The sequence below is a fragment of the Mustela nivalis genome, assembly GCF_964662115.1.
Source record: "Mustela nivalis genome assembly, chromosome: 18".
NCBI classification, from domain to species: Eukaryota; Metazoa; Chordata; class Mammalia; order Carnivora; family Mustelidae; genus Mustela; species Mustela nivalis.
In genome coordinates, this window is record NC_139037.1 from 44,591,902 (window position 1) to 44,612,911 (window position 21,010).

The following is a 21,010-nucleotide window of genomic DNA, read 5'->3' on the forward strand; positions in this document are numbered from 1 at the left end:
CCGACTAGAAAAGTTGACCGAGATTGACTCTATCTTTAACCAATCGTTGTTTGTGTCCCGCCCCTTCAGTGCACGAGAGGCAGATCCAGCCAATCCCTGCCGGGATGACCTCCGGAAGTGGCTTGAAGCGGGGTCAGCGTGTCTGCGGACCCTGCTAGGGTCAGTGAAGTTGATAAGAAATCCTCGGGTTCCCCAAATCTCCCTGGCCCTGTCCTCAGTTTCTTTTGTCCTCCAGTATGCCAGGGGTGGGGGAGGGAGGTTGTTAGGTGCCCGAGAGCCTACTCAGAGCGAAACTTAATTTACGGGGAGAATTTCTGTTCGCAGCGTGAAGGATTGTAGTCAGACTGTCAGAGGAAATTCCTTGGACTTAATCCGCAGGCTCTGAGGGCGGGATGGGGAGAAGCGGGGCCCTTCCCCGGCTCCGGCCATTTTCCCCTTTTCCTTCCTGATTCTCTCATACCCTAACACAGGGACCCTTCAGGCGGCGGGATGTTCTGGTCCGGCCTTCTCCGTGGCCTTAGCACGTCTCTAAATTATGGTAAGTTGGGGACTTGAGCTGCAGAGACGCCGCTGTACGAGGGTTATCCCCGCTGGGACTTGTCTGCCTCTGCCGCAGCCCTGGGGGGAATCGGGGTTTTAAGTTTGGGAGGCACGAATGCACGGTGGGTTTTAGCGGAGCTCGGGCTGCAAGGGCAAGAGGTGGGAAGTCGTTGCCTTGGGGGCGACTATGCATCGTCAGGTGGGTACCGGGAGTTTGGGTCAGTTTCTGATCTCTTCAGCAAATACTTAATAAATAATCTCCGGTGGGTGAGACATCCAAGCAAAGGGTTGACCTTAGTGTGCGCCAGGCAAGGAGAGGGATGCTTTATTTGTCTTTATGGGTTCTGCAGACATCACGTGCTTCTCATGGCCAGGCCCTTTGCGAAGTATCTCAGTCACTCACTCTGCAGACTTTTATTAAGCACTTTCTGGTTGCCACTCACTAAGGATCCCGTGACAGGCTTGTGCCCTGCCAGGGAATTCTGGGCTAGCTTGACGCGCATCTCTCACCATAACCTCTCATACACCATACTCAAGGGGGAGGTGTGACTCTGGTGCCTGTGATGCGGTGAGGACCCTGAGGCACCAAGGCAGAGTCTTGCTCAAGGGCATACCACTAGGAAGAAGCTTCTAGCAACGTCTCACCCCTTTGAGGATTCTGCTGTAACTTGACATGTAACGTAACACGGAAATAGATAGTACAGCCAGGACCCACCCTGGATAGAGAGGGAGTGTAAAGTTTGGGTGTAAAAGGGCATCTGCAATAGTGACAGGAAGGTGATGAACCTAGAGCCTTGAATTGGGAGCTCCAAGAGGGTATGTCCAGGGTCATCTCTGTCACCGTTGTGCCTCCATTTTGGGGGCCAAGATGGTAGGTAAATGTTTGCTCAAGATGGTGGCACCATCTTAACATCCTGTCCATGAGCAAATCTTGTCAGTCTGCCTTGGAAATATATTCCCTCCTTGAACTGTCCTTCTTAGTCCACTGCAGCCACACTGGTCCCCTTTCTGTTGCTGTGTCTGGGGACACCAGCTGGAGCACGATGAGCAAGGGAGAGGAGGTCAGGGAAGTGATGGGGGCAGAGCACCTGGGGCCTCATGGGTCACGGAAAGGTCTTTGGCTTTTCCCTAAGTCAGATGGCACTGCAGGAGAGAGGGCTCTGAGCAGGGGAGGGGGTTCCTGATTTGACCCCCGTGTCCACAGGGTCCCTCTGGCTGGGTGTGGGGACCAGACTATAGGAGGGAGAAGGAGGGCTCGGTAGATGAGTCTGGACAGGACTAAAGGGATGCAGTGCAGGAGGGAGGAAAGGGTCTGTAACAGTTTGGGGAACATCATCTGCTCGTGGGGGTTAGAGGCGGGACACCTCCCCCGAACACCCCATTGGGTTGCTGTAGAGATGACGCGAGTTCACATAGGTACAGGGCATAGACCAGTCCATGACGTGGTGTGAATCTGTTTGCTTTTATTATTGTTTGCAAAAGTCAGTGCCTTCCTTGCAGAATAAAAGGAGCTAATTCACATTAAATGTTTAAAACAGAACCTGACACGTAGGTGTTATTACTCTTATTTGTGACTACCCCCAGACGGAAACAAGTACATCCTGGGAAAGTGCTTGGAACTTGTGCCTAGAACTCTTAACCATTTGCTGGGATAACAGCCTCTCCTCCCGGTTGTGTGTCTCCAGGCCTAGCCCTGGCCACCCGGCCCATGGCCACCCTGAACCAGATGCACCGCCGAGGGCTTCCCAAGAGGCCGCTTCCACCTCTAGGCCCCACGGCCGGCCGGCCACAGCTGAAGGGAGTGGTGTTGCGTACGTTCATCCGAAAGCCCAAGAAACCCAACTCAGCCAACCGCAAGTGCTGCCGCGTGCGGCTCAGCACCGGCCGAGAGGCCGTGTGCTTCATCCCCGGGGAGGGCCACAGCCTGCAGGAGCACCATGTCGTGCTGGTGCAGGGCGGCCGCACCCAGGACCTGCCTGGCGTGAAGCTCACTGTTGTGCGTGGCAAGTACGACTGTGGCCATGTGCAGAAGAAGAAGTGACTGGCAGGGCCGCAGTGGGCTGGGGTTTCCCCGGAACCAGAACCTTCCTCTCTGGGTGCCTGCGATATCCTTGGGAAGCTCTTCCAGCTCTAGAAGTACCTGGTCCTGGGTGCAAATTCTGCCTTTGCGTCTTCCACCGGGAACACTGCTTGCCCACAGGGCTTCTGGGTGGAGTTAGTAAAAGCCCGCCTCTGTCCACACCCTTGCCTTCTGTGTGTAGAGTGTGGGCTCGAAGGACCTCTTCTGCTGGGACAGGGCCCTGTCTTGCCATCTGCTGGGAAGGGGTGGCAATAAACACAGAGACCGCCCCCCTACTTCCCTGGTTGTGGTATGACCCTTCCTGTATTTGTCCTCTGTGTGCTATTAGCCACAGACATCCCCAATGGGCCTGTTTCCTCCAGAAAATAGCCCTGCTCACAATATCCCCCTTGTTGGGTTTGGTGAAGATGAAATCCGAGGTCCTGAGTGTAGAACACCTGCCAATGGGTACTCTTTGGGGGAACTCTAGAGTCTGCTAGGTGGCTCTGAGGCCCTTTTCCCTTTCCCACAGGCCGAGGATCTGGGCAAGGACAGCCCGGCTGTTCGGTTTCCTCATCTGTGCCGGGGTGTTGGGAGGCTCAGAGCAGGTGTGCTGCTGGCCGCCTGGGAGCTGCTCCTCTCGGTTATTTTCAGACCCACACACACCTGGGTCCAAATCCTGACTCTCCGTCTTTGTTCTGCCTCAGTTTCCTCCCTTGGTAAATGGCACTGAAATAATACTGACCTTGCCTGATGATGGGCTTAGATTTTAAGATTTGAGAGCCGTCCTTCCATCACTGGGTTCTGTGCAAGTCCTGCCTTTTCTGCCTACTGGCCAGGTGACATTTAAACTCTGAGCCTGTTTCCTCCTGGGCCAAATAAATAACAGGGCCTGCCCTCCGTCACCCGCACGGAGCTTAGCATACCTCCTAAATTTCTCATGATCAGAAACCTCCCACGGGCCCTTTTAGGGTCAGGGCTGGGGGTAGACAGTTCATTGATTACAAACCGAAGTCCCCCCTTGTTTCACATTTAGCACCGATTTTATTGGTTGGCTGTGCCCAGCCAGGGAGAGAGCAGGAGACACTAGGGAGGCAGGCCCGAGTGCTTTCCCCTGTGGCACACCTTGCTCTTGGAGCCTGAATGCAAGGGAGTAGAGAAAAGGAGTCTGTTGGCCAGCAGGAGGGGAGCTTCCCATGAGGTAGGGACAGGAGGTGGGGCAGGGGACGTGGTTTGTGGATCAGCAGGGACTTAGGAATTCTGATAGAAACGGTACCAGCCAGGCCCAAAGGGCAGGCGCTGATGGGTGGTGCTAGAAAAGGTCACACAAGCCTCACAGCTGAGTCCCAGGGACTCTGAAGACTAAGGAAACGGTTCCCTTTGATGCCCCTGTTGGTGACCTCAAGGACAGACTGCCCCACCTAAGGTCTGCTCCTTGCTAGCTTACTCTGCAAACATGTGGTCAGGAGTTACCGTCCCGGGTGATCAGCGACTTTCCCCCATGGTTACAAATCCTGGTTTGGCCTTTGTCTTGTGACTCAGTCCGCCAACTGACATCCACACGTGTAAGAAAACAATTTGCAAGAAAAGTAAACATCTCTGAGTTACTCTGGGAGTAAGTTCTCCCACCCTGGGAAGCTGGGAAAGTGGTGAGCAGCCTGGTTGGATCCCTGGTTTCTTGTACAGCGTGTGGGCACCATGCCGAAACAGCAGTGAGTGGGGTTCCCCAGAGGGCTGCCGGGAAGGGGCCACATGGGACACCCACTTGTCCACGGGCAACCGGCTCCCAGCCTCAAAACTGCCCTTGACTGATGATGCCCAGATGGCAGTACTTTCTGGAAGGCTGGATCAGTTGGCTAGGACAGGCGGATCCTGACCCTCACACTGGAGTGGGTCACCAGGGCGCCATAGTGCCCCACCCAGGAACGCGTGTCCCTCCCATACTGCTCAAATGACACGTAGCGGATGCCCTTGCCAAAGTTGGTGAAGACATGCGACACCTGCATGGGAAAAGAGAGTGGGAGGTTGAGGGCCTGTGGGCCCTTCCCTTCCTCCACCCCCTCAACAGGCACTCCCCAAGGACCAGTGATGTACCAGGCCCTGCTCTAGGCACTGGGGATACAGCAGTGAGGAAAGCAGAAAGGCCCTGGCCAGGGGAAGCAGCTGCTCTAGCAAGGGACTCAGACACTGAGGACAGTTTGAGGGGGTAAGGGGCAAGGGGGTGGGGTTGTACAGTGAGCGAACAAGGGCACCACTGAGGCAACATCTGAGCACAGACCTGAGGGAGGGGAGGAAGCCATGTGGGGATTGGGATGAAGAGTGTTCCAAACAGAGGAAGTCTTGGGACCTCTGGGGGGCTCAGCTGGTAAAGCATCTGCCTTCAGCTTAGGTCATGATCCCGGGGTCCTGGGATGGAGCCCCGTGTCAGGCTCTCTGCTTGGCAGGGAGCCTGCTTCTCCCTCTACCCCACTCCTGCTTGTGCTTGCTCTCTCTCTCTCTGACAAATAAATAAAATCTTTAAAAAACAAAAACTTGGGCGCCTGGGTGGCTCAGTGGGTTAAGCTGCTGCCTTCGGCTCAGGTCATGATCTCAGGGCCCTGGGATCGAGTCCCGCATGGGGCTCTCTGCTCAGCAGGGAGCCTGCTTCCTCCTCTCTCTCTGCCTGCCTCTCTGCCTACTTGTGATCTTTCTCTGTCAAATAAATAAATAAAATCTTAAAAAAAAAAAAAAACTTTCTCCCTTAAAAACAAAACAAAGCAAAACAGAAGCAGTCAATGCAAAGGCCCTGAGGTAGAAGTGTGCCTGGAGCAGAGAGAACAGAAGGCGGTGTCTGGGAGGTAAAGGGCAGATGACGGGGGCCTCGTGGGCCATGGAAGGACTTTGGCTTCCGGCTTTTCTTATGCTTTGCAACATTTTTAAAAAATTGAGATAATATTCGCCTAAAAAATGCACCATTTAAAACTGTACAATTTCATGGTTTTTAGTATTTTCACAATGTCATGCTACTATGACCAACTCTCTAATTCTAGAACATTTCCATCACCCGAGAAAAAAGCCTCAAATCTGTTAGCTGTCATTTCCAATTCCTCCCTCCCCCTAGTCTTAACAATCACTCCTCTATCTGCTTTCTCTCTCTGTCTTTGCTGCTTCTGGACATTTCCCATAAATGCAGTCCTACAGCATGTAGCCTTTTGTGCCTAGCCTCTTTTCACTTAGCATCCCATTGTCAGGGTTCATCCATGTTGGACATGGATTCACACTTCATCCCTTTTTATAGCTGCCTGATAAAACTTTGGCTTTTCCTCTGAGATGTAGCCCTAGGAGGGTTCCAAGCAAGGGAGGCTTGTGATCTGACTCACTTTTCAAAGGGATCTTTCTGGATGTGTGTTGGGTAGGGAGGGAGGGATAGAGAGAAGATCAGGAGAAGAAACAAGAGAGCCACCTCAAAATTTTGATTTTTTTTTTTTTAAGAGGTCACTGCCAAGCGGGAGGCGGGGAGGGCAGAGAGAGAGAATCATAAGCAGCTTCCAACAGCAGGCTCCATCAGGACCCTGACATCATGACCCAAGCTCAGATCGAGTCAGACGCTTAACTGACGGAGCCCCACAAGTGCCCCACAAAGGGGACTTTGATAACAGGGGTGATGACTCACAGCACAGGCTTGAGAGTCAGCCTGGGTGTGACTGGAGCCCTGTGTGCTTTAGTGGGACTTGAGGCCAGCACTTAAGCTTGTATGCCTCAGTTTCCTTGACTCTAGAATGGGGATAGAGGCAAGGACTTTGATTTACCACTGCATCCCAAGCCCTTAGGGCAGTGCGCAGCACACAGTAGGTGCTCCACTAATGAAATGAATTAGCTGGTGAAATCTCTCAGAAGAGCACCTGGAGCAAAGTAAGGGCTCCGTGATTGTTAGCGGTTATTGTTCGAGACCTCCAGCCACAAGGAGGGCTGAGAAGGGAATCCAAGCAGGTGGAAGTTGGGGTGTGTCTTTGCATGGGTTGGGGCTGGTCTGGAAGACAGGCTGGATGGACCCACCTGTCGACAGCCTCTCTCCGTCCACTGAAGAACCGGGTTGGGTGAGGCTGAGAACTTGACCACTTCGTTTTCGTACACATCCAGGAGGCGGACCCGGAGACGGTAGATGCAGCCACAGTTTTCTCGGGCACCCCACCTGCCAGGTAGTGGTGAGCCCTGATGCCCTCGCCACCCGCCCAGTCATGGGGATGGGAGAAGGAAGGCTGAGGGCCAAGTCTCCCTGCACTAGTCACACACCCCACACTGTGTATGGAGAAGTCAGGGCCTAGGAATTTGTGGGGAGGAGACTGGGTGCTCCTGGAGTGGCTTCTAGGGGCTTGGGCTTGGATGTGTGTGTATGGAGGGGGAGGAGTATGGTGTTGGGGGAGGAACCACAACCCGGAAGAGGAGGAGGCTGGGTATCTTGGTGGAGGAGCCAGAGCCTCCAGGAAGAAACTGGACTTTGTGAGGAGCAGGAAGAGCTTGAAGGAGGAGCCTGAGCGCTTTGTGAAGGAACCAGGCGCTCTGGAACCAGTGCCTGGTGCCAACTCTGCCCCTCTGAGTCCCAGTTCTCAGAGCACAGTGCTCCGACCCTTCCTGAGGACTTGGGTGTCCACAGGCCCTTAGGCTCCATGCTGAGTGTGGGTGATGAGGGTGGCATGGGTGACTTGGGGCGCCTTGTTTCAGACCAAGCCAGTCAGTGACCTCCATGTCAGCAGCTCTGGGGCCTGCTGAAGGGGGAGAGGGAAGAGTGCAGAGCGGGGGGCTCTGGGTTCATCAAGTCTCTGCCCTCCCAGCTTCTACAACTGTGAGAGCATCCCCTCCCCTGTCAACCTCACCACACTGTAGCCATGGCCAGGCCAGGGGGTTGATGAGGGCACGGAGGAACCCCTTCTGCAGCACGGCTGCCGGCCCTGATGGTGCTGGGGGCGGGCTGCCATTATTGACTCACCAGTCGGCCACACAGATCTCGATCTGGGCACTGTCCAGCAGCTCCTGCCACACCCCCTCCATCACCAAGTCTACAAGCTGCCTCTTGAAGCACCATCTGGGAAGGGGAAGATGGTGTAGGGATAAGGCAGAAAGCCACAGCCCAGAAATCACATCCTCCAAGAAGCCCCCCTCCCTCCACAACCCAGTCTGAAGCAGCGGCCCCTCAGGGTTTGCTCTACTGGACAAGATGTAGGATGGGCCGGGCATGCCCACTGGCCTCTCCCATCCCTCCCCCATTCTCCACCAGGCTCTGGGCTCCAGGAGGCTGACCTGTATGTCTCTAGTATTTGTGGGGACTGGAACATGAGTACAAATGGAGACCCACACTGAGCAGGGAGTTCTGGAGCCTCTTAATAAAGTGCAGAGGCCCAAAGGCTAAGGTTGAACTGCCTGTGGTTTCCCCTGCCCTCCCCTTCCTGCTGGGTCAGCCAATGGGAGCCCTAACAGGAGAGTGAATGGTAAGAGGAGAGTAAAACCGGGTTATTTAGCCTCCCAGCTCCCTTCCAAGGGATCAGCGTAGGACTGCTGTGTCTCTCCACGAAAGGGCACAGCTCCGTGTGCCCCTCTCCTCACAGCCTTCCCTGTCTATGGTTCAGGAACTGTTTCCTCCCCTTATCCTTGTCAGGTCTCCAGCCGGTAATGACCCTTTCCCTCACCGTTGCTAGCCTGGGGTTCATGGAGTATCCCTTATGGTCTGCGCTCACTTTTGTAAACAGTGCTTCTCCCCTGATTTGAATATGCCATCTAAAGATCTAAATGTGAAGGATAAAACTGTGAAGTTACTGGAAGAGATTATGAGAAAATACTGTTAGGATCTAAGGGTAGGGAAGGATTTTTTCACGCAGAATTTCAAAAACAATCTCTAAAGCAAAGAAGAATTTGACCATAGGAAAATGACGAAGAACACCATGGACACAGTTAATACAGATGGTAGAGGCGGAGATTCCCAGTGTCCAGGATGGATAAAGGGCTAACATCTAAGATACACAAGGAATTCTTGTATATCAGCCAAGAATAAGACATCAACCCTAATAGAAAATATGAATGGGCGATTTCCAAAAGAGGGAATGCAAAAAGCTAACAAGCACGCGAAGAGATGCTTTATTATTAGTAAATCGAAACATGCAAATTAAAACAGTGAGACATCACTTCCACTCCTAATATACTGCAACTACTAGAAAGTTGGATAATGCCACAGGGGAATGGTTGAACATGGGGGGAGGGAGCGAGGATAATGGGTATAGGTTGAACATGGAGGGAGGAGGACGATGGGTATGGAGTGTGAGAATAAAGAGAATAATCAATCCGTCAGCTCTTCTGATGTCTTCATGGAATTTGTCACAGTCAGAAGCTCTGGAGCCAGATTACCTGGGTTCAGATCCCAGCGCCACCATTTACTGGTGTTGGCTACCCTTTGTGCCTGTTTCCTATTAACAAATGGAGATAAGGCTATCCATGTCACAGGGCTGTTGCCAGGATTCAGAGAGTTATATGTAAAGCAGTTATATGTAAGTCCTCTAAAGGTTTGTTGTTTTGTTGTCCTCATTATTTTACTGTTTATGTGTTTAATGTCTCGCCCCGCCCCTTTCGGAATTCCCCATTTCTGAATTTGCCCTGTATCTCTGGCATATAAAACAGTGCCTGGGGGGCGCCTGGGGGGCGCCTAGGGGGCTCAGTGGGTTAAGCCGCTGCCTTCGGCTCAGATCATGATCTCAGGGTCCTAGGATCGAGTCCCGCATCGGGCTCTCTGCTCAGCAGGGAGCCTGCTTCTCTCTCTCTCTCTCTGCCTGCCTCTCCATCTACTTGTGATTTCTCTCTGTCAAATAAATAAATAAAATCTTTAAAAACAAAAAACAAAAAACAATGCCTGGTAGCTGGCAGGCCCTCAACAGATATTTGACAACTATCTGGCTCACTGAATAAATGAATGAGGGAAGGAGAGGGTGAAAGTGAGTGCGGGTGAGGATGAGGACGGAGGGTAGGGCCCCTCTCCTTCCTCCGGGCCCTTGCCCCTGGGCTCAAGGGCAACTCACTGGAAAGAAGTCACGAAGCAGGTCTGGGAAGGAGCCCCCGGCACCAGCGTTAGGTTCTTCTCCACGGCCCAGCCGTTCCCGCCGTGCTCCACCTCCCAGCCTCTGAAGCCCTCTGTGGGTACAACACGCCCGAAGACGAGGGATTCACCTGCATGCAGCTCGCCCAGCTGACAGCCCGCCCACCATCCAGCTTGCCCCGCCCACAAACCCCTCCCTCCCGCGCTCCTCCCCGGGTTTCTTCACACACACTCCGGGCCCCCCTCCCGGCCGCCGGCACTCCTCGTCCCACCCCACACCGGCGTCGCTCAGCCCTGCTCATCCACTCAGCTTCTCTTCAGCTCCACTCGGCCCCGCCCCCAGCTCTCCATTCAGCTCTCTCCATCTGCTCGGCTTCTCCTTGGCTCCGCCCCGGGCTCGTGCCATCATGGCCCCACCCCCTCCTACAAAAGCCCTCTGTCTCCCGCCCTGGGCCCGCTCACTCGCTCTGTTTTTCCCTCCTCACGGGCCCTCAGGACGGCTTCTTAGTTCTATGCAAGCTCCCCACCCCCACCCCCAGCGCCTGCTCAGCTTTTCCCTAACCTTTCCTGACTCCTTCCTCCTTAGCCCGGCTCACTGAGTCTACAGTCCCAGTCTGGGTCATTCCTGCCACGGTCCTTGGCTCGTCCAGCTCTGGGTCGCCCGTCCACGTCGTCGTCCTCCACAGCCTACATCACCTGGCCCCGCCCACCCAGTCCCTCTCTTTCCGAGACCCGCCGGCAAGTTTCACAGGAGCCTCTTCCCTCGGCCACGCCCCCTTGGTTCCTGCCCTGGCCTGCCTGGCCCGACGCCCCATCCCACACAACACTTGGGTCTACCCGGCCCCGCCCCCGTACGCACGCTCTCCGCAGGAGTTGAAGATGAGGTTGCGGCCGAGGGGCGCGCGCAGGCAGTAGCGCGCCAGGGCGCAGAGCGGGAACTCCTCGTCCTCGCGGTTGGGCGGGCAGCGCTGGGCCACGGCGTAGAGTGCGCGGCCCTCGGCGCTGCGGTCGCGGGCCAGCTGCAGCAGCCACACGGTGGGCCCGTCCACCACGTCGCGCCAGGCGCGGCACACTGCGCGGCAGCGCGTCACCAGGGCGCGCGGCGGCACGTGGCTCAGCACCTGCACCAGCAGCTCCGGGGGCAGCGCGTCCAAGGCTAGGGGCGGGTCCGCGGGCAGCTGCCGCCGCGAGGGCCGGGCGCCCATCTCCGGCCGCCAGAGACCTGCGGGTTGAGAGGGGTCAGCAGATCAGGGCAGTTAGGCCTTCCTCACCTCTTCCAGGACACAGGGTCCCTGGGACTTGACCATGACCCCACCAGCTCCAGTGGGGGACCGCGGGACTACCACGGCCTGTGAAAACTGGGCACCTAGTTACTGCCAGTTGGCTCTGAAGGCTACTGGCTTCTCACCTTACCCCCTCGAGCAGAGGGGCCCTGGTCCAACCACGACTCCCTGGGGACTGCTAACCCCGGCTTCCATATTAGGCCGGTACACTTGTGTCAGGCTAAGCACTCTACACATATGACCGCGAGCACAGAAAAAAACCACTCCATACCCCAGCCTGTCCCAACCTCTCAGGCCTTGGAACTCATGAACTGTCTTCAGTTCATGAAATCTCTTCACTGAACATTCTTGTCACTTTAACCAAAACCCAGTCCTGTTCCCCGCCCTCCCCCACCCTCACTCCCCACCCTTCCAAGTGGTTAAATCTTTGCTCCTTGGTACTGCCTCCAGACCATTCTTCCCTCCTCCCCCAAACTCCCCCAGCTATGATGACTGTGTCCTCAGAGTAGATGGGTCACTGCCCTGCCTTGTGCATCACCGGCTGATTCAGCTCACTACTCACTTCATGATTTTAGTTCTAGGCCCCCAGCCACTCAGGCTGCTCTTCTCAACATTCCACATCCAGACAGATGATCCTTCCTTCTGCCACCTGCTTCTCTGCTCCCTGACCTCTCCTCTCAGCCTTTCCCTTCCATGGTCACACCTAGACTTTTTCTTGGTGACCACAGACTCTTTGAGAAACTCAATCTCAGGGCACTAGCTCACTCTCCACTCCTCACCCCTTTTCTCTCCATCTCCTTCCTTCCAGTACCCCAGACTGGCTTCCTCCCACACGTGACCCTGGTTCAATCCAGCCCAGTACCCAGTTTAAGGTGACTGAAAAACACACAATTCCATTGGCTGGTCTCCCTTCCAGATTGTGAACTTGACCCTCAAGCCAGGTCCCTCTGTGACAATCAGATAACATGTGTTATCCATAGGCTCCTCCTCTCTCTAGATAACTCCTTCACACTTTCTCCCCCAACCCCTAGCTCATCACACCCCCTTACACCTCTTCGTTCTCCTTTTGCTTCTTATTTTGCAGAAAAAAAATTAGAAGCGATGAGAAGTGAACTTTCACAGGTGCCCACTCTGTCTACCACCCACCTGCTTTGGGGCCTCTGTGCTTTCCCACGGTGACTGCACTGAAAACGTCAGCCCTCTGTGTGACCTGCTCACACCCCTTCCGCCCACGCCAGGTCACAGTCTCACAGTTCTCGCTGTCTCCTGCACCTTGGATTCCACCTCCGCTCTGGATCATTCTCAGCCGCCCACACGGTATCATCCCCTCCCTGTGAAAACAAACTCTCTCTTGATTTTATCTCCCCTTCAGGCTATGGCCCCATTTCTTTGCTCCTCTTTACAGTAAAACTTTTCAAAAAAGTTGTCACCAGTCTCTGCCTCCAAATTTTCTCCTTCTGTTCTCTCTTAAACTTTCTCTAATCAGGCTCTGCCCCCTGCCCTGAAATGTCAAGGTCACCAATAACCCCTTAGGTGCTAAGTCAAAGTCAGGGTTCAGTCCTCACTTTGACACTGACACACTGAGTTTACTCCCACTTCACTTAGCTCCAAGCCACGATATGCTCTGGACCCCTTCCATTCATTCGCCTGGTGGCTCCTAGTGAGTTTTTGGCTGTTCACCCTCCATGTGATCTGGCAATGTGAGAGACTGGTGTTTAAACTTCCTGTATTCTCCACCACTACTCACTCCCTTGGGGATCTCACCCATTCATACACCTGCCTCGTGGCCCATCACTGTCCTTCTGCTTCTTTCCCCAGTCATCTGTAACTCACAAGTAGCTACTAGTAACTCACTAGTATGAGCACCTGAGTCAGGTCTTGTCCCTGTGTTGCTCAGAAACCCCCCACCCCGGGGGTGGGGCTGCCATCCCACTCTGGATAAAGGCAGAGTCCTCACTGTGGCCCACAAGGCCCCACACAGTCTGTCCCCATCACCTGCCTGCCCTCATCTCCCCATCACCCGCTCTGTCCAGCCATACAAGCCTGCACACCTCAGACACTTTGTACAGGCTCTATGCTTACCTCCACACTTCAAGTCTTTGTTCAGATGTTAGCTTCTCCATGAGACCATCTTTAACCACCCTATTTCAGGGCCTCATGACCACCCCCTACTCTTCCTTCCCTTTTCCTTACCGTATATTTCCCTAAAGCTCTCATCACCTCTTAATACATCACACACATAAGTATATGTAATTTACTTAATGCCTTTTTTAAAAAATATATTTTATTTATTTATTTATTGGACAGAGAGAGAGATCACAAGTAGGCAGAGGCAGGCAGAGAGAGAGGGGGAAGCTGGCTCCCCGCTGAGCAGAGATCCCGATGTGGGGCTCGATCTCAGGACCCCAGGATCATGACCTGAGCCGAAGGCAGAGGCTTTAACCAACTGAGCCACCCAGACACCCCCCTAAAAAATATTTTAAAGTAATCTCTACACCCAACATGGGGTTCAAACTCATGACCCCAAGATCAAGAGTCAAACGCTCTACCGACAGCCAGCTGGGTGCCTACTTCATACCTCCTCACCATGAGGGCACGTCTGTTGCTTGCTTTGCATACTGGGTACTAGTGTCCACACCAGTGTCCGACACATAATAAGTGTGCAATGAAGAGATGTTAAGTGAATGAACCAACAAATCATCACGTCAGAAACCCACTCCACAGATGAGGAAACTGAGGCACAGAAAGGTGAAACATCTTTATTTAAGAACTCAGTGACTGGGCTCAGACCTAGTGAGAAACTCATTTCTTCTTTCCCACTGGGGTGGAATGGCCTGGCAAAATGCCTTGTGGCTGGATGCTGCCGGCTTGGGTTCAAGTTCCAGCCCTGCCTCTAGCTAGTTCTATGACCAAGGGTGTGTCCCTTAATCTCTCCTTGCTCTGAGAACAAGGATGTTAACAGTACCTACTGCATGGGGTTGTTTTAAGGACAAAATGGGTTAATATTTGTAAAGCACTTAAGAAAAATCACTGGTGTCTCAGAAATAAGAGGGATATTAATTAATATTGAACACTAAATTGTTAGTTGCTATTATTATTACACATCATAAAAGAATGATGAACAGCCATTTAGCTACAATTTTGTCATCTGGTGACATTTATTGGGCCTTTATGAAGCCACTGGGTTAACCATTAGAGCTGGGGCATCTCGTGGAATCCCATCATCTTGTTTAAAGGGCAAAACCATCACAGGAGGCTGCCCTGGGTTAAGAGACTTCAATGATCTAATGCTTGTTATGCTGTCTAATGTCTGTAAGTGCTCAACTCATGACAGTTGTTATTATTTTAAAATAAGCTGAATAAGGTTTTGTTAAGGGGCGCCTGGGTGGCGCAGTCAGTTAAGCATCTGTCCCTTGGTTTTGGCTCAGGTCATGATCTCAGGGTCATGAGATCGAGCCGTGTCAGGGATCTGCTCTCAGAATGGAGTCTACTTGAGATTCTTTCTCCCTCTGCCCCTCCTGCTTTTGCTCTCTCTCTCTCTCTCTCAAATAAATAAATAAATCTAAGAAAGAAAGAAAGAAAGAAACTTGTATCAGGCTAGTGATCCACAGACATGGCAAAATGCAGAATACCCCCTTTACCCTGATGCAGAGTGACTGGTTAGAAGACAGGCTTTAAGAAACAGGGTGTGATTTCCACACACCCCCCCACCGCCAAGTGGTTCTTAATTGCCTTAGGAATTAGCTGCCATTTAATAGTAAGTCCACCAGTTTGCCTGTCATGGACATGAAACTCACCAGAGTGTGGTTCCCTTGCTTGGCTTGCCTTAAGACTGTGCTTGTTTCTGGCAAACAAGGGATCTCTGGAGCTGGGATGGTCCCCTTACAAAATGAGAGCAGACAGGCTTCACCAGGGAACAAGGACCTTATGAGCCGTGAATATACAAAATCCTTGTTTAGGATGCTCCGCTGAGGGCCATAAGAAGCCTCATGGCCACCATGTCCACACGGCTTAATGCCGACCACTGGTTGGGTCACTATGGGACAGGTAAGGCATGACATGCCCTGCTGTCTGAGTGCCTGGGACTGTGTGTGTTTGGGGGAGCAGCTATGTTGTTGGCTGGCACAGTGACTGGGGGTGCTAATGATATACAGTTTCTAGGACCCACGATGCTATGCCGACCAAAGCAACTATAATAAGATAGCCTATCTGACATGGTCTGCTAGGACTTGACCACTCTCCACTGCTCACACCCTTCTCCTTGACATCGACAGACCTTTGTGACCGCTTCAACTTTCAGAGCGCCATAGACGTGACATGGCTAAGGGATTTCTAAAGCTGGGTCACAGAAGAAGATACAGCCAACAGCCACCACCTGACTCTCTCGGGACGTGTGCCATGGGAGCCCTGAGTCCAGTGGAGTGCTGCTCAACATTTAACAGCTCGCTCTTCAGGAGAAAAAAAGAATCTGGGTTCGTAGTGTTGGCTGACATCTAGGTAAATACACCTACCATGACTGATCACAAGCTACCAACGTCAAGTCCCTGAACTGAGGAGCTGGAGAGCTGCCCACAGTCTGCTCTCAGAAGCCAAAGCAAACCGCATACCACATACACCCCAGCCCCAGTCACCGCTGAAGTCTGGCTGAGTCTGAAGTCTGAAGAGACCCAGGGAAGGCAGAGAAGTGCCTGGGGAGCCCCAGCTGTTTGAGTCCCATTCTAGGGGCTAGACACAGTGGGGGATAAGCCTTCCAATGACCCAAACCCAGCCACAGTCAGACGGCGCTGTACACAAGCCCCTAAGAACTGCAAAGCCAAGCCCAGCCATTCCCCAGAGGCATGAAATAATAAAATAAAGGTTATAGTTTTAGGTTGCTGTGTTTTGAGTAGTCTGTGAGGCAGCACTAGCTAAAAGGGACAGGCTCTGCGACCCGCTTGTTGTGGGATGGGTACCTTCCACAGGGCATGTCCTGCCTCAAATCCCAAAAGAGCCCCCGAGGAGAAACAGTGGGTGTTCCTGACTGCAGGCGCAGACCAATCTGGGTTCAAATCCTGACTACCCACATCCTGCCTATGAAATGTATTTATCTCCTTTGAACGTAGGAGATGTAATTCAGGAATAGCGTGTTTCTTTGGTTTCTTTGATTGTTTTCAAATCATGCCGCTTTTAAGTACTGACCACTGATTTATTATTACTTTTAAATTCCAAAATCAACTTTATTTTTATTTGTTGTCTGTTCCATAAAGCTAATTCTTTATCTCCATTTTTTTTTGGTGGTAAAATTCATAACATAACATAACATAACATAACATAACATAACATAAAATTTACTATCCTAAGGGGCCCCTGGGCGGCTCAGTTGGTTAAGCATCCGCCTTTGGCTCAGGCTCCTGGGATGAAGCCCTGGGGTGGGCTCCCCACTCCCTACCCTTCCCCCTGCTTGTGTGTGCTCTCTCTCTGTCTCTCAAGTAAATAAATAAAATCTTTTTAAAAAATGTACCATCGTAAGCATTTTAAGCGTACAGTTCAGTGGTTTTAAATATATTCATCTGTGGGGCACCTGGGTGGCTCCGTGGGTTAAGCCTCTGCCTTTGGCTCAAGTAATGATCTCAGGATCCTGGGATCAAGCCCTGCATTGGGCTCTCTGCTCAGCAGGGAGCCTGCTTCCCCCCACCCCCGGCCGCCTGCCTCTCTGCCTACTTGTGATTTCTGACAAATAAATAAAATCTTTAAAAATATATATATATATTCATCTGCACCATCAGCACCATTCACCTTTTCACCTAGTTAATCAGTCATTCCCCACGCCCCTCCCCACCTGCCCCCGATAACCACACTCCTCCTTTCTGTCTGTAGGATTTGGGCTACTCTAAGTAACTCACAGAAGAGGAATAATCATAGGGCATTTGTCTTTTTTTGATTGGCCTATTCGCTTAGCATAATGTCGTCAAGGTTCATCCCTGCTGTAGCCCGTGTCGGAATTCCCTTCCTTTTTGAGGCTGAATAATATTCCATTTTGCTTATTCATTTATCTGCTGATGGACATGGATGTCTTCCATGTTACAGATATTCCGACTATAGGTATTTTTGTTGGTGTAATACATTTCTCTGGTATTATTTAAATCTCTGGCATCTTTTGCATCTTGAGATTGTGGTTGATGACTTATTTCATGGTGACCACGTGGCCCAGTTGGAGCGTGTGAATTTTGATCTCAGGATTGTGAGTTCAAGCCTTGCATTGGGTGTAGAGATAACTTAAAAATAAAATCTTAAAAAAAATTCTCTGCCAAGAGACTTTCAGGCAGCATTAAAAATTCTAACCAAGCACAGGGTGCCTGCATGGCTCAGTCAGTTAAGCATTTGCCTTTGGTTCAGGTCATGATCCTGGGGTCCTGGGATGAGCCCCGAGTTGGGGCTCAGTGGGGAGTTTTCTTCTCCCTTTCCCTCTGCCCCTCCCCTCTCCCATGCTCACTCTCAAATAAATAAATGAAATCTTAAGGAAAAAATGTATTAAAAAATTCTAGGGATGCTCAGTCTATTTATCTATTATCTATTAAAAAAAAAATTCCTGGGTGGCTCAGTCGGTTAAGCATCTGCCTTCTGCTCAGGTCATGACCACAGGGTCATGGGATCGAGTCCCACATCTGGCTCTTTGCTCCACAGGGAGCCTGCTTCTCCCTCTCCCTGCCTCTCCCCCGTTTGTGCTCTCAATCTCTGTCAAATAAATAATAAATAAAAGCTTTTTAAAAATCTAACCAGGCAGAGGTATACTCATGTAGAAAGCATTTTTGTTTCTGTTTCCTGACCTGAGGGCTGACTATATGTGTGTATTTACTTGTAAATATTCATCAGGCTATACAGCTTAGGTACCCCTCTGTAAAAGGTTTAGTAAAAAACGGTAACAATAAAAAGAGATGGGAGTCCATGGAAAGGAACAAAAAGATGTCCAGAAAGCCCTCCCCAGAGTTCTCTAACAAAATATGGCACTATTCAAAATAAAGGCACCCCTGGAAATGAGTAAGCTAGCTTATCTCTCTCTCCAGCAGTTCCTCAAATTGTGTAGGACCAGAGACCTTTCCATAGTGACTGGAAAACTTTGCCCCAAAATATCTCCATGACTCAGTGATGATACCATTGACACGGTGTTTTGCTGGAGTATACTCACAATAACCATTATTTTATGATTTTTTTTCCTTCTGGCTCTGGGAATTGCCAGGGCACATGGGTCAGCATTCTCTGGGGCTTGTGTGCACTTGGCCTCAAGCAGTGGTGGGGTGGGGTTCCCAGCGCTTGGGTCCAGAAGACTCATCGGGGGCCAGCACAGCTGGGTCTCGGTCCGCAGGCTTTTCTATCCAAACAGTCTCTCCAGCTACAACACACTTCTGACACAGACCAAATAGTAGAATGTCATCTTCAAGGCTCCTGATTCATTACATGGTCTTCATTGTATACGGTGTTTGGGCTTTATTGATTTTATGACTTAATCTGTATGGGTTTTCATCTTTATTAATTTTAGCAGTTTTTAGTTGATGGGAAAAAAAACATTTTATTGATTTTATCAGCTCATAGTCTACTAGACTAACTTACGGGTAACCCGTATATATTTATCAGTGTATGTTTTCACTTGCTGTGATACGGATACATTTTTGTACTTGACTTGTCATTTCACTAACTTCTTTTTTTTTTTTTAAAGATTTTTTAATTTATTTATTTGACAGACAGAGATCACAAGTAGGCAGAGAGGCAGGCAGAGAGAGAGAGGAGGAGGAAGCAGGCTCTCCGCAGAGCAGACAGCCCGATGCGGGGCTCGATCCCAGGACCCTGGGACCATGACCTGAGCCGAAAGCAGAGGCTTTAACCCACTGAGCCACCCAGGCGCCCCTCACTAACTTCTTTTATGAAGATGGAAGACCGAACACAGAAGACTTACTATGAGGAGTGATACTTCAGAATCAGGCAAACAATATACCCAGGAAAGGGCAGAATCAGCATTTGAACCCAGATCGTCTGCCTTTAGTTGGGAGCGCCTGACCAACATCTGTCCTGCTGGGGGCAGCAGACCCACGTCCTGAAAACCCTCAGAGGCTCCTTGCCCTCCACAAATGGATTCTGATAAGCTTTACAGACACGGAATCTTCCACAGGTGGGTCTTTTATCTCCCCGTGACTGTATAATAAAAATTTTCAAAGTTGAAATAATTACACAGGGACCCTAACTCCTAAGAAGGGCAGTGACAATACCCACATATATTTTTTTAGCCTGATACGCCTTCCCTGTCCCTCCTACCCACCGATTTCCACCCCAGGGCCACCGCTAATCTGCTTTCTGTCACTGTAATCATTCTTTTCTGGGATAGATGGAATATGGAATAAGTGGAATCCTATAATGTGCCAATCGTTAATTGCCTGCCTGACAGTTCCAAGTTGCCAAACTGCGGAGTCTGGCCTTTTAAATATTTTTCCTGTGCCGGCTGACATGTTGAGTTTGTCCAGTAGAGGGAGCCAGAGGAACATTACAGGAAGGTTTTTGTGTTTTGTTTTTTTAGGGGTTTTTTTGGTTCCAGCTTCCAGATTTGGTTCCTTGGTTCCCCCAGGGCAGAAAGCTTCTCAGGCCCCCCTCCTGCAGTAGGCAGTCCTCTCCAGTGCCTGGCAGTCAGAGAGTCAGAGGCACCCCGCAGCCAGCCCCTTGCTGCATCCAGCTCAGGCGGTTTCCTAGAGCCTGGAGTGAGCCCCTTCCTTGTGTACTGCCTTCCCCAGCATTCCAGAGGATGGACTTCTGGCAAGTTCCAGCGGGTGCATTTCCATAAAGTTCAAGGTGCAGCACCAGAGGGACTCCTTTGCCCTTTGTGAGGCTCCTCTAAGAGTGCTCAAACGAGGTCAGGGTCTGGGACTGTCATCTTCCTCAAGCTCTGTTGCTCCTTATGTCTATTTCCATATTCTTTAGCATTCTCTATTTCTAGTGGCTATCTCCCTGCTATAATTAACAATTCTGTATATTTGGGGCACCTGGGTGGCTCAGTGGGTTAAAGCCCCTGCCTTTGGCTCAGGTTGTGATCTTAAGGTCCTGGGATCGAGCCCCACATCAAGCTGTCTGCTCAGTGGGGAGCCTGCTTCCCCCTCTCTCTCTGCCTGCCTCTCTGCCTACTTGTGATCTTTGTCTGTCAAATAAATAAATAAAATCTTTAAGAAAAATAATTCTGTATATTAAGTATTCTCCCTCCAAATTACTACGTGGTTCTGGTCTCCTGATTGGACTCTGATACATATAATCAAGGCTCCTGTGTCTTCTCTCCTGGGTAACGTCTGTGTGATTCCCGCGCACTGTTGCACTTATCAATCAGGAGTTTGATCCTTTTTAAATTTTTTATTATTTTTTTTTAATATTTTTATTTATTTGACAGAGACAGAGAGATCACAAGTACGAAGAGAGAGAGGGGAAGCAGGCTCCCTGCTGAGCAGAGAGCCCGATGTGGGACTTGATCCCAGGACCTTGAGATCATGACCCGAGCCAAAGGCAGAGGCTTAACCTACTGAGCCACCCAGGTGCCCAGGAGTTTGATCCTTTTTATTGCTGAGTACTATTACATTGAACAGGTAAACCACAAGCTGTTTATTCATTCACCACAATGGACACTGGGTTGTTTCCCACTTGGGGCTACCATGAATAAAGCTGTTGGGATGCCTGGGTGGCTCAGTCAGTTAAATGTCTGCCTTCAGCTCAGGTCATGATCTCAGGGTCCTGGGATCGGGGCTCTGTGCCAGGGTTGGGGGGAGCCTGCTTCTCCCTCTCCCTCTGCTTATGTTCTTGCTATGTCAAATAAATAAATAAAATCTAAAAAAATATATAAAACTGCAATGAACATTCGTGTACAAGCTTTTGTGTGGACATATGTTTTCATTTTTTGTGAGTAGGATTGAAATCAATCCTACCTAGGATTGAAATTGTTGGACCATAGAGTAAGTGTATATTTCACTTTATAAGAAAACACGAAGTAATTTTTTTCAGCACAGTTGTGCCATTTGCCTTCCCATCAACAATGGAGGAGACGTGCCGTTGCCAGCACCTGCTATT

At 51.0% G+C, this 21,010-nt stretch overlaps 2 protein-coding genes across 7 annotated transcripts in view; one reads left to right on the forward strand and one right to left on the reverse strand.

The window, feature by feature from the left end:
• Nucleotides 1–158: 158 nt before the first annotated feature.
• Nucleotides 159–2,895, forward strand: MRPS12 (mitochondrial ribosomal protein S12). Its single transcript, XM_082709160.1, has 3 exons — nt 159–234; nt 471–538; nt 2,226–2,895. The coding sequence occupies exons 2-3, from the start codon at nt 490–492 to the stop codon at nt 2,579–2,581; spliced, it is 405 nt and encodes a 134-aa protein (XP_082565286.1). The 5' UTR covers nt 159–234; nt 471–489; the 3' UTR covers nt 2,582–2,895.
• FBXO17 (F-box protein 17) overlaps nt 1,984–21,010 on the reverse strand; it is a 99,971-nt gene continuing 80,944 nt past the window's right edge. For 5 of the 6 annotated variants that reach the window (XM_082709148.1, XM_082709151.1, XM_082709152.1 and 2 more), the window contains exons 2-6: nt 10,516–10,878; nt 9,640–9,751; nt 7,566–7,661; nt 6,635–6,770; nt 1,984–4,599 (exon numbers count right to left, since the gene is read on the reverse strand). In XM_082709148.1, coding sequence (XP_082565274.1) covers nt 4,456–4,599; nt 6,635–6,770; nt 7,566–7,661; nt 9,640–9,751; nt 10,516–10,878 — 851 coding nt within the window. In that variant the 3' untranslated portion in view covers nt 1,984–4,455. Of the gene's footprint in view, nt 4,600–6,634; nt 6,771–7,565; nt 7,662–9,639; nt 9,752–10,515; nt 10,879–18,104; nt 18,322–21,010 lie in introns of those variants that run through there. The other variant, XM_082709150.1, reaches the window with a different exon arrangement.

Excerpts from the sequence above, each read along its gene's own strand:
- MRPS12 (XM_082709160.1), top strand. The coding sequence starts at position 490 with ATGTTCTGGTCCGGCCTTCTCCGTGGCCTTAGCACGTCTCTAAATTAT. Across the intron at positions 539-2,225 it reads TAGCACGTCTCTAAATTATG|GCCTAGCCCTGGCCACCCGG; the intron begins GTAAGTTGGGGA and ends GTGTGTCTCCAG.